At 33.2% G+C, this 13,509-nt stretch overlaps 1 protein-coding gene across 1 annotated transcript in view; it reads left to right on the top strand.

The window, feature by feature from the left end:
* Positions 1–13,509, top strand: part of EEA1 (early endosome antigen 1) — a 125,600-nt gene that overhangs the window by 36,644 nt on the left and 75,447 nt on the right. Inside the window, exons 3-8 of the mRNA XM_074226570.1 lie at positions 3,910–4,028; positions 6,491–6,545; positions 6,640–6,705; positions 10,068–10,107; positions 11,154–11,267; positions 12,162–12,283. Coding sequence (XP_074082671.1) covers positions 3,910–4,028; positions 6,491–6,545; positions 6,640–6,705; positions 10,068–10,107; positions 11,154–11,267; positions 12,162–12,283 — 516 coding nt within the window. The remainder of the gene's footprint in view (positions 1–3,909; positions 4,029–6,490; positions 6,546–6,639; positions 6,706–10,067; positions 10,108–11,153; positions 11,268–12,161; positions 12,284–13,509) is intronic.

Genomic DNA, 13,509 nt, shown 5'->3' with positions numbered 1-13,509 from the left:
GGAACATTTTGAAATCTGGAGAAAATGCTTTTATGCTATATATTTTTTTCAGTCTATGCATTATAGTTCTTAAAAGCAGTTTGTGAATGGAAAGGAAGTTCATAGGGTTATTACATAGTAAGTTATATTGATACCATGAAAAGATTTGTTTTGATTGCTTTGTGATGAGAAAAAGACTTCTAGCTGGTATCCTTGTATTGATAATTTAAGGAAAGCATAAGCTATACTTGCTGTGATATAGAAAGAGTAATAGTGTTATAATGCTTATTATTTGTTATATGATTTGTTTCAAGGAGATTCTGTTCCTTTTTGAAGCTATGATTTCTTGTTCTTTCTTTGATTTGGGAACACCCATCACCAGGGCATTGTGGCATATGTAAAAAAATAGATTTAATTTTTTTCAAGAATTTATTTACTTGAAAAAAATTGATCTTACTCTGGCAAAATAAAACCAAAATTTGAATCACTTTTGTCTGTTCAGTTCAAGAAAACATTAAGGCTTTAATGTGTACAGAGTGTAATCTAGGGGAGATGAGAGTGTTCAGACAAGGCATTGACCCACTTCTCATGGACAATCGAGGAATGTGAAGCATATATACTGAAATACATGAATAAATCTTTGATTTCATTGTTGTGATTATTTCTTCCATTTATTCCAAATTTTAACCCATTCCTGAAAGTCTTTTATATTCTTGCCATTGTTTGCTCATGATGACCCCTAGTATACTCAAGTTTTTTGGATGTTGTAAGGATATCATTGAAGTGCTCAGGATGCCTGTTGGTTAATACATAATCATTCAGATATGACCAGCCTACAATATTTGATCATATATTTCTTTTGTAATGGTCTTTCTGTAGTTTCTGATATGGCACTGCTCCATTGCATCTTGTGTGATCCTCAACTTCAATTCTTTGGAGACTGAAGTTGTTCAATGACCTTAAGCATCATTTGAGGAATATTGGTATTAAAAAGATGAACCTTTATTTTCTGTAAAAAGCTTTCTTCCATTTCCCAGTGGCAAGCCTAAAGGCATCTTGTTATATTCAATTCTGGACCCATCTCATTGTCCATTTCCTTTGTCTAACCTAGAAGTTCTAGTGAATGGGTTCTATAAAAGATCCATCCAACAGCTGCATCTTGTAGTCAAAACAATAGGCATTCTTACTCGTGTTTTTTTCCTGTATATTAGGCCAGATGTTTAAGAGATTATGAATGTTATTTAGGAGACCACAATGTTTCTGGGATTGCTTGAAGAAGAACATCTAGTACAACACACCTTTGGACAGCTCCAGGATGAAAGGAGAGAGAGAGAAAATAGAATAAATGAGAGTAGGGAGGAATAGAGGGAAGGGAAATAGAACTAGTAATAGCAACTGTGGGAAAAATATTGAAGCAACTTCTCTGGTGGACTTATGATGAAGAAAGCAACTCACCCCAGAGACAGAGTCATTGGAATCTGAATACAGACTGAAGTACATTTATTTTTTGCTCTCTCTCACCGTTCTTGAGGTTTCTTATCTTCTGGGGGGGGGTTTATGTTTACTCTTAAACAACAAAATTATTATTATAAAATAAATCTAGATCCTTCACTGAAAAAAAAGAAGAGCATCTAGAAGTCCTCATCTATCTGAAATTCCTCTGACTTTATACAACATAGACTTTATAAGTCTATGTTGTATCTCTTTCAAGATGGTGGTAAAACACCTTGTCTCCCTGTTCAGTGGCAGTTTGTATTAATTGATTAGAAGGTTATCAAATAAAGTCATCTCTGTTGTATCTTTTTAGTTATACACATGTATATATGTACATTTATATGTCTGTAAATGGTTGACATCTTGAAAGTATCATTCTACTCTGTCAAATCAAATATTTTTAATTGCTAACAATCACAATGGAATGTTGAATTTTCTTTATCTTTTAATATTCTACTATGGATATTGCTTGTGAAAACTGTTCTTTTCAGTATTGTCATCAAGTGTAACAATTATACTTATGCAAATTATTTCACAACATTTATTAAGATGGGAAAACAGGTAAATGTGTGTGTGTGTATGTGTAACCCTATGTTTAGTAGTGTCAGTGAACAATGAATAAATACTGCTTACGTATGAATGTTAATTATTTCCCTTGTTTTTTTGAGTCTTTTTCTCCTCTTAAACTTCTGTCCTTACCCTCCAAAATAACAACTCTAGATCCTGAAAATAAAAACTATTTAGAAGTTTAAAAAGGTTAAATTTCACAGAAATGGCTAAATTTTATAAAGGATTTTATAAATTTTATAAAGGATTTTTTAAAGGAAACTTTATGGATTCTTTTGGCATGAGTAACTTGGGTTAGTGAGAACTATTAAATAGAATTAAATACTTATAAACATTTGCAAAAATTGTAATTTGTAATATAACAGCTCCTTTACTTATAGTTATTTATCCTGAGGCAGCCTTGTTTTTGAGAACTCAAATAAAAATTTTAAGTAAAAAAAAAAACCCATACTGAAACCCATGTACTTTGATTGTATGTTCCTTGGATATTTGCTTTTTTACTACTTTTAAAGATTGTTCTAAGAAGCTTGGTTTCATAGTTTGCAGTAGATTACTAAGTAATAGCAAAGTAGAATGGAAGTTGATGGGATAGTGGAAAGTGTGGCTAGTGATATTGTAGGTAATTATCACTAGAATTCACAGCTGACAAACATGACACCAAGGGAAGGGACAGGAAAAATTATAAAAAATAGGTAAGAATTCAAAAACACGACAATTTGGGTTTGTTTGATGTTTGATCAAACAGCCTTAGACTTAACTCTAAATCCCTACTGACATCATTCTGTGCTAATAGCATAATATTACTTCACAGAAGATAGACTTAGGACTTTATATATGTATATTATGCTTTTAGAAATCATCTAATCCAGGCCTTATTTTTACTTAGGACACTAGTTCTTAGAAAGAAAAGTGAATTGTTTAAGGTCACAGATTGTAAGGTCAAACTATTTTCAATAGTTCCTGGGTTTTTTTTTTTAATCAAATAGGGTCAAATTAAAAAAAATAATTGTTTGGGTTTCACTTTAAATGTATAATTTTGATCAAGAAAATTAACTCGTATGAGAACATGCATACCTATGAGACATGCTTGATGACTAAAGTGTTATTGTATAATTGAAGCTCTTCTCATTTTTGGGGAAAAGTCTGTTATTAGGAGAAGAATCCAGAAGTTATTTAGAAGACTTAAAAACGAACAGAACCTAGAAGGTTCTCAGATATTTTCTGTCTTAAATCGATTAGAACAACCTTAAGTCTGAAAGTAAAAAAAAGCCAAAAAAAGAGTTAGATGTGAACATAAGAAGATAGTTTCCTCTGGGCTTATGATTCTGTAATATTACTTTTAGATTTGTCAGCTAACTCCTCTTTTGGTATTGTTCTTACTAGGGAATGCAGAATAGAATTGTGATTTTTTTGACATAAGAAACCCCCCCCATATTGGAGGACATATTGGAGTGTAGCCAGTAGATCATCAGGAGATTAGATGATTTCATCAGGATCACACAATCAGTAGGTGTTGGAAGTGAGTTTTGAACCAGGCTTTACTGACACTTCACCATGCCATAACTGCTAATAATAATTGTAGTTATAGAATAAAATTTATACTGTCAATTAAGAATTGCTAGAAAGGTGGGTTTTTTTTGTTTGTTTAGAAAGAATTGTGTGTTTCAAAGTCTTGTTTGGTAGGATACAAATGGTTTTCTTTTTATGAAGTAGTAACTCAGAAGGAATATTATAATTATAAAATTTCAGAATTTGTGATTGCTACAACTATCAATTATTGGATAATGGCATGAGTTTAATATTGCTTAGAAATGTACAAATAATTTTAACTATGTAAAAAAATTTGTTTTTTTCTATATGTTTCAATAGGGCTTCATATGTCCTCAGTGCATGAAATCACATGGATCTGCTGAAGAACTTTTCAAACATTACCAGGCGGTTCATGATGCTGGTAATGAATCAAGTCATGGAGGAGAGGCTCTAAAACGGTAAAGTGGAATAGATTTGTAGGCCAATATCTGACGATATTTTCATGTAAGCTTATAGAAAGTGCTGTGTAGATGTCTGCCTTCCTGTTGTTGTCTTTCTCCTCTCTGAGGGCTACAGGGTTGAGTGGGCTGGAGGGATGAGGAGGCTGTGCTATGTATGATTGCTGCATTTTTCAGAAAGCACAACTGAAAAAAGTTACTTCTATTTCTTTAAACATATTTTTCTTCTTTTTTGAAGAGTCAATCCAATTAATAGAACTTTAAAACTCAATTATATAAAATAAGTACCAACAAATATACATAACCATTTGAGACTTAAAAATGAGATAATTATAAAGGATTAACTGCATACATATACCTTTTCACTATTGCTTGTGAAAAATTCTTTTTATATTTTTTCCACCATTAATCTAGATTTGAGCCCATTTTTCCTTTTGAATAATGTGTCATCACAATATTCCTTGCTCATTTGAGGGTAGAGGGATTGCTTAAATGATTATTATCAGCAAGTTGGTCTACCAGAAGATTTTTTTTTTTAAATATTAAATTCTAGCAACTGAACTGTGTTATAAGCTGTTTTGGGAGTAGTACTCTATGAGGCTTTGAAATATTAAAGTATAGAATGGTATATTTTTCAAAACAATTTAAAATATTTTTAGTATAAATATTAAAAAATCAAGTACATGGCAACACAGAAAAGAAAACAGTAAGAGCATTTATATGTGATAAATAGATTTAAGTATAAGCAAGTATCATAGAATATTATTAGTTTATTTTGATTTTTCTGGTTCATGGGTCATGTGAATTCCCAGATCTGTTTTTAGATTATCATAATAGATAAGCTTCACACCACTTAAGAATGTTGAATTTGGAGCCTACCTCTTAGAATTTATAGTGATATTTTCACTAATATCTCTGGTGACACATTGTAGTATAGACAAGAAGTTCCTTTATAAAGCTTAGATTACTCTCTAGAGTAATTTTATTAGTGATTTGAATGCTTTTTGAACATCAAATTCTGCATATAATTTGTGACAAACTTCAGACTATTAGTCATGTAAAATAGAAGAAAGAATTAAGACCATCAGTGATAACTGGACATGATGCTTGGATCTATGCTTGGTGGGCTTGCTCTCCAAATGAAATTGAATATATATTTTATGTTTTTGAAATAGTGTTGTCTCATAATAGTTTTAGATATAAGTAAAGAATAGTTCTCTCTTCTTAAATGAATTTTGTGTGTTTTTTTGTTTTTGTGTTTTTTAAACTTTTGAGAAATTTTTTGTATTTCTAAAATGTTTTTATTTGATATTTTGCCAATGAAAATCTTATATTAGAAATGTCCACATTAAAAAAAAGGCACGCACATGTTCATGTTTAATGACCCTAAGTTTGTTTAATAAAAATAGATCCAGTTATTTTCTAACATGTGGATGTTCAACACAGAAACAACCCTTATTTACAAATAGCTATTGGGCAAATACTCATGCCCCTCATTGTAGTTATATAATTCCTCTGCCTAGTTTTATTTGCAGCTGATTATTTTCTTCTTCTTCCCCTGTTCCATTGGCTGAGTTATCCATTCTTATTGCTGCAACTAATCTTGCCCCACTATTCTTAGTCCTTCTCCATGTAATCCTACTAGGGATTTGCCCCTTTGCCTCTTCCTCCTCCCATCTGCTGCTTAGACCCTTAAACTAGGTTCTTATGTTTATGACTAAAAATTACTTTGTTTTCAGTGGTGTTTCAGTAGTGAAGAAGTTCTTAATTACTTGGAGAACTAGAGACAGTATATTGCCTGATATTCCAGATGTAAAACTCAAATATAAATATATATGTGTGTATATATATATATATACATACACACATATATATTTATTTATTTTTTTAGTTTTTGCTAGGCAATGGGGTTAAGTGGCTTGCCCAAGGCCACACAGCTAGGTCATTATTAAGTGTCTGAGGCCGGATTTGAACCCAGGTACTCCTGACTCCAGGGCTGGTGCTCTATCCATTGTGCCACCTAGCTGTCCCTCAAATATATTTTTAGATACAACATTGTTTCAGGTGACAGGCTATATAGCAGTTTTGGTACTGTAGTTTAGTTGTGTGGTGGATTAATAGGCATCTACATGCTACATTGGGAACTAATTTATAACAGTGTTTCTATGAGAGAATGTGTTCTTAATACTAACCAACCTACTTTTTCACAAACACACAATTTTTCACATACACACACACACACACAATTTTTCTCACATACACACACCCCCTCCCTCATCAATTGGAAACTTTTTTGTGAAAAGAATCTTATGCTAGAATATTTTTAGGATAGAGAGAATTGACATGATAATGTCTTATGATTTGTCAGATATTTTATTAATAGACAAGATTAGCTATTATCTGATTGAATATACTAATGCAAGTATTGCTTATTGTTTCCTTTTGTTTCCATGTATGTTCAGAGAAGATGTGATTCTACTTCGACAAGAAGTCCAAGACCTACAGGCTTCACTGAAGGTTGGAAAGAAAATATTTTGTCTTTACTTATTTTCAGTGTTTTAGATAATAATGTTAAAAGCTTGTGAGCTAAAAAAACTCCTTTTCTTATTAGGAAGAAAAATGGTACTCAGAAGAGTTGAAGAAAGAATTAGAAAAATTGCAAGGGCAGCGGCAGCAAGTAATTGCTTTAAAATACTTGAAGCATGTTTACATGTAGCTAATTAGTTTTACCATAGAAATTGAATATTAATACCATTTTTGTAAGACATTTGACCAGATATAAATGACTTGAAAATTTACTTCCTTATGGGTAATATCATGTATGCTATTTCCTTTTAATTCAAATGAATGGTATATGCAAATTTTTAAGTTTTATTGGTTATTTGAATATAAACTCAAGTAATAGAAAATGTGGATCCAGGATCAGTGAATTTAAACCAGATGTATAGAAAGATTCCCTACTTAGAATGGCAAAACATATATCCTGTATATTTGGAAAGTTATATTAGAATTGCTTCTATTAGTTAGTGTCCCCAAATTAGAAACCTTAATTGTTCAATTTGAGTATTATTTGATTTTTTTTTTTAGAAAGCAGTGGGGTTAAGTGACTTGCCCAAGGCCACACAGCTACGTAATTATTAAGTGTCTGAGGCCAGATTTGAACTCAGGTACTCCTGACTCCAGGGCTGGTAACTCTATCCATTGCACTACCTAGCCGCCCCTCAGTTTGAGTGTTATTGAGTATTTTCTTCTGTGGTTAATGTTTGTGTTGTGTCTATATGCTGAGTTATCATCTCTACTCAAAAATAAAAGGGGTAAAAATAGCACTTTTGCTAAATCTTCACCTTTTTTAATTGAGAAGAACTAGAAAATTAATAAGTACTGTTCAATTGTAGATTTCATTTATTCATGCTAGATATTTTTGTTTGTTTGATTATTTGTTTTTCTGAGTCAGTGGGGTTAAATGACTTGCCCAAGGTCACACAGCTTGTAAAGATAAAGTTTCTAAGGCCAGATTTGAACTCAGGTCCTTCCAACTCTAGTCCCTGTGCTCTGTTCACTGCTCTACCTAGCTGCCCCAGACTTCTTAGACTTAAAGATAAATATTCCTTTTTTTCTCATTTTGAAAATAGTTTCTCTAAGAGGGAAGAGGCAATGGTGGTAGTAGTAGTAGTAGTAGTAGTAGTAGTAGTAGTAGTAGTAGTAGTAGTAATAGTAGTAGTAGTAGTAGTAGAAAATTTAGTTTTGGAAAAATAAGGTACTAAAATTAGTTGGAAAAACCGTTATGAATCTTGGTTGCTAATTCCATTGTACTAGATGTAGAAATAAAAAACATTTTCTTAAGCTGAAAACTTAAGTAGTACATGTTTTAAAAGATGAAATAAGTATTTCACTCAAGTTTTGGGGAAAAACCCAATAACTTTGTTGTTTTTTTTTTGAAAGGTTTTTATAATGCTACAATTATTTTTATCATTTACCTTTGAAACCATTTATAGTATTATTAGCTGACTTTTCCAAAGCATTTTACATCTCTCATTTGCTTTATAGTCTCATTGGCCCTCAATAATTCTATATAAGATAAGATATAACCTATTTTGTACCCATGTTTGTCAATTAGAAGAATGTTTCTTTCTTGCACTCTATTATATGTTTCCTAGAGAATTGACAAATAAGTGCTTTAAAGGAATAGACTATTAGCACAATTGAGTTCAGCTTTTTTAAAAATTTATTTTTCCAATGCTATGTAAAGATAGTTTTCAACATTGATTTCCCACCTTTCCTTCCCCCCCCATTCTAGGATAGCAAGTCATCTGATAGATGTTATGTATGCACAGTTGTGTCACACATAAGAAAGTAAGGTCTTTGTATCTCTAGCACCTACTCCAATGCTCTGTGCAGAGTAGGTACTTAATAAATGCTTGGTGACTGAGGAAACTCAAGGCAGAGAGATTAATGTCTTTGGACCAGTGACACACCTAGGAAATAGTGGATACAGGACTCAAGTCCAGACTCCCCAGCCCATGTCCAGGCTCTTCCTCTTGTTCCAGATTGTATAAATTCTCTATGACTAAGTCCTGCACATAGACAATGGTTGTGATAGAGGCCAAATGATAGAATCTGTTAGGTGAATTAAGAAGGTGCTCAAGAACAATTTAGTTGTTTAATTCAGATGAGTAAAGAGCTAACCAACAAGCTCTTAATGGGGTATGCTGTAGACCTGGACTTTGTGCCAAGCCCTGGGAATACAACGAAAAGGCAAAATCAGTCCCTTTCTTCAAGGAACTTACATCACATTCCAGTGGAGAAGGCAGTATCTACTACACACATGACACACTCCAAAATAGCTTCAATTCTGGGACAGCCTTATTGTAAGAAATAGTATTTGAGTTGAGTCTCAAAGGAAGCTAGAGGTGTTAAAACTTTTCCAAGATCGGCAGGACAGCCCGCAGCTCACATGCAAAAGGAGATGAATAATTATATGTGAAGCACAGCAAGTTAAGGGGAGAGTGCCTAGAGGGAAACGGTGAATATGAAGACGAGAGAGAGAGAGAGAACACCAAGTTGTGAAGAGCTTTAAAAGTCAAACAGAGCACTTTATATTTGACCCTATGGGTACTAGGGAGCCATTTGAATTCATTCAGTAGGAAGCTGACATAGGCTTCTGCTTAAAGACAGTCACTGTCTGGAAGAAGAGACTTGATTCTGAGAGTCCAATTAGAAGGCTAGTGCAAAAGCACAGCTGAAAGGAACTGATTTAGGATTGGGCTGTATGAGTGGAGAGAAGGAGGCAGATATGAGAGTTATTGTAGAGAAAGAAGTTCTATACAATTTGTCAACTGATTGGACATGTGGGGTGAGTGAGAGGCTGAGGATGACATTAGTTTTTTTAAACTTGGATGACAATTCTGGTAGTGACTTCAACAAGAATAGGGAAATTTGGAAGAGAGAAGGATTTGGTGGAGAAGATACTGAGTTTTGTTGACTTCTTGAGTTTGTATATACAACATACATCCTATTGAAGCTGTCCAATAGATATTTGGTGATGTAAGGTTCAGGATAGAGATTTGGGACTGGATAAGTACATCTTTGTATAAGGATAGTAATCATACCTATGAAAACTGATGAGGGGACTGATAAGGAAAAAAAAACTGAAATAAGAATCCTCACATGGGCATGTCATAGATCAAGAGCAACTAGAGATTGAATACCCCTTAATAGTTTATGTTTGCACAGCATTTTGATAATTTTCAGGATATTTTCCTCATATTATTTCTACATGATAGATAATGTTAATGTCCACATTTTTACTGGTCAAGAAAATGAAGTTAAAAGTGTTTAAGTGATTGTCCCAGGTCTCATTTCAAGGACTTCTACTCAGATGACAAAAGAAAGAGGGAGTTTCCCAAACTCCTTACTTTTTACCAGAACTTTATTGTGCAGCAGTATCTGGTCTTTAGAATATTAAATCAGATACACTTTCTCAGTTTTTAGACAGTGTTGCCTATACCTTCTATTTATGTATGTTTTATTTTCATTAAGGAATTCAAACCTGATGGATTGGCAACAGATTCATCAGCAGGTAAATTTGTTTAAATATGATAGTTCTGCTTAAATAAAAATTTCATTCTATTGTAATGAATTAAAACTATTGACATATAGTTGATGCTTAATCAATCTTAATTGATGAATTGATTTAAATTTCATAATCTGTTTAAATTAACTAAAATGTTGCTTGCAAATATATTCTGTAAAACTGAAAAGTGTGGGAAAATTGAAATTAATGGCTAAAATTATGTTTAGTAGAGTTCACCTTTCCTCTTAATTTAGCCATCAACTCTTCTCCAAGCACTAGGAATTCATGGTATGTTACAGTTGGCCTAAGCATTAATCTTTATATTATGTATTTTTTTCATTTAAAATTATAGTTAATGATTTGGAACAAATATACAGAATTCAATTCTAGGCACTGAGAGATGAAGGAAAAACTGAAAAAAAGTGTTCCTTCCCTCAAGGAACTTACCTTCTACTGAGGGAGAACCTGTAAGCAGCTGAGTAAATCTAGTACACTCTGAGGATAGAGAGATTACTGATAAGGGCAGGAATTGTTTGAGTTTGGAATACAAGGCAAAAGTTTTTTAAGGAAGCATACTTTGGACTTTTACCTATAGAATTCTTCTCTATTGATAGATTCTATGGCTTTTTATTTTGAATGATTCAAAATACTTTGTTACAAAGCTCCTCTTAGGTGTCAGGCACTGTAGATGGATAAAAATGGAACAGCCTTTGTCCTCAAGGCCCTTGGATTTCAGTGGGGTGGGATTGAGGAGGGGAAATGGCATGTATGCAGAGACAAGGAAGCCCCTACTGTCCTCCAAGTAGGTTTGTGGAGCATTGGAGACTCTTGAAAAATGAGATGATCAGGAAAAACTTGATGAGGTAATAGCAGAATCTGAACCGGTTTTTGCTGGATGGCAGAGTTTGGAAATGTTTTGACTTCCAGATTATCGGAGGGGTCAGTAAAATCAAGTCTAGCAGCATTTGTATTATCACTACTTAAAATAACTGCATCATGTGCTTTTAGTTACGAGTGGAATCAATTTTAAGTAAACCATTCACTTTTTCTAGAACTCCAGTCATTGGAGCAACAATTAGATGAAGCCCAAACTGAAAACTTTAATATTAAACAGATGAAAGACTTATTTGAGCAGAAAGCAGCCCAGCTTGCTACAGAAGTTGCAGGTGAGTTGTCAGAATTGAATATTCAGAAAATAGGTCTTTACTTTGCTTCATTTCCTTTGGTGTGACAGATTGATTTATCATCACTTAACAGTTTCTTTTGAATGTAAGAAGTGGACATAAGCCATGTTGTGTTTGGAAGGTTGCTTTGATGGTTTACTTGACAAAAATTTTGTTTTACTTGCCTAAAGATAGTTGTTGCCCTAAATATGACTGATAACTATATAAAATGCAATTTAAAAAATCAATTAAATGACAAGGCATAGTGAATAGAGGACCAGCCTTGGAACAAGAAAGACTTTGTCTTACTTCTGAGATGTTTGTGTGTGTGTGTGTGTGTGTATTTATTTGATTTTTGAAAGGGTTAAGTGACTTGTCCAAGGTCATACAGCTATTGAGTGTCTGAGGTTGGCTTTGAACTCAGGTCCTCCTGATTCCAGGGCTGGTGCTCTATCCACTGTGCCATCTAGCTGCCCCTGATATATTCTTTATGACCTGGGGCAAGTCATTCTACATGTCAGTAGGCTGTAACATTACTAGGTAAATTTCTGAAATTGAAGTTGCTTATTTGTTCCCTCCTGGAAGCACCAAAAAATAGTGCATTTTAATGTGGAGGTTGCTCATTCCTTTCTGCTTGAAATTTTAGGTAAATTTGGATTTTTGCTTATTTCTTTTTTTCTTTTAGATATTTTAAAAAAGATTTAAGGTTAACAGTCTTTTATTGAGTGCTGTTCCATAGTAACTTAGTTTGATTTAGAAGTGAAATAGACAGTGCCGTGTTAGGTTCTTTTAAAATTTATTATCTTGAGAAAAAGTCTTTTGCACATATTTATCATTATGTTTGTATGGTGAAAGAATGAATTTGAATAGCTTTTGTGTGATTATATTTCTAACTAGATATAAAGTCAAAATATGATGAAGAAAAGGGGCTTCGAGAAGCTGCTGAACAGAAGGTGATAAGTTTGACAGAAGAACTAAAGAAAGAGACAACTGTAATTCAAGATCTAAAGACTGAATTGGTAATTTAATCATATGATAGAAGTTTGTTTCTTTTTTTAAGCTTCTTTTTAAAAAAAAAAGAACTTAAGGGAAGTTGGCTTTATCCAGACAAAAATTTATATGTCACTATTAGCTTAGTTTTATGATGATGACTGGAACTCATGGCTTCAATTCAGTTTTTCCAAATACCTATTTTTTGCCTGTTAACAAATCAAAATGCAAATTTATCCTCACTACCTCTCTCCCTAATAGGCATTTGCTTCTCCCACTTGGGTTGTCTATATGCTTTGTTTTCTTTGCAAAGGCTGCTGTGCTGTCTCAAATGTCTTCCCTACCTAGATTTTACCAGTTCATGTTCCCATCTCGTTTATTTCATTCCATCTACATAGGATTTTCTTAAAATTTCTTAATTCCTATTTAAATTCAGTTTCTCAAATTTTTGTAATATTTACAGTCCAAACCTCATAATTTAACATTGTTATTTTTCTGATTTTTCACATATATAAATGTAATTTCCACGGCTTTAAGACCTTTTGGGGAAAAAGGCAACATCCTGTATTCTTAATCCCTTGTAATTTCCAGCATAAATTTTGGTATTCTGCTTGATTAATTGTCCCTGCCTAAGAGGAGAGGTAGAGGTAGATATATATATATCTCAAAAGTGTCATACAATGGAAACCTCTTTATATTTAGTGAGATTTTGACACTTATTTTAAATTTGAAAATTGTTTTTCCAGTATCATTAAAAGGTGTGTATGTTGTATATGTAAAGCACACATATTAGAAATCTAATATGTAATAGGATTTATTTACTCTTTTTAGGCATATGGAATGAGATTAGGCAGGCCTTGGATTCAGGGTTCAAATTCTGCTTCATATGTTTTATCTGGACAGGTGATGTCTAGATTCATTCTCAAAGAAGACCATGATGTCAAGGAGGTGATACTATGACAAGCACATGGATTGGATTTGAGTGAGTTGGGGCTGTTCTAGTCACCAGCCTCACTTTCTTCTCCAGGGTCATCTGAGATCCAGATATGAATCAGGATGACTGGAGATGGCTCTAAATTTAAGACAATCAGGGTTGAGTGACTTGCCCAAGGTCACACAGTTAGTGTGAAGTGTGTGACTGGATTCAAACTCTCATCCTCCTGACTCTTAAGACCAGTGCTCTATCCTAAGTGTGCTACTTAGCTGTCCATCAGGATGGATAAAAGAAGACTACTGACAACTTTCTAAAACTAGA

This window comes from Macrotis lagotis, chromosome 2 (genome assembly GCF_037893015.1).
Source record: "Macrotis lagotis isolate mMagLag1 chromosome 2, bilby.v1.9.chrom.fasta, whole genome shotgun sequence".
In the NCBI taxonomy this organism is placed as follows: Eukaryota; Metazoa; Chordata; class Mammalia; order Peramelemorphia; family Peramelidae; genus Macrotis; species Macrotis lagotis.
Note: the sequence above shows the minus strand (reverse complement) of the source record. Positions and strands in the feature narration are given on the sequence as shown.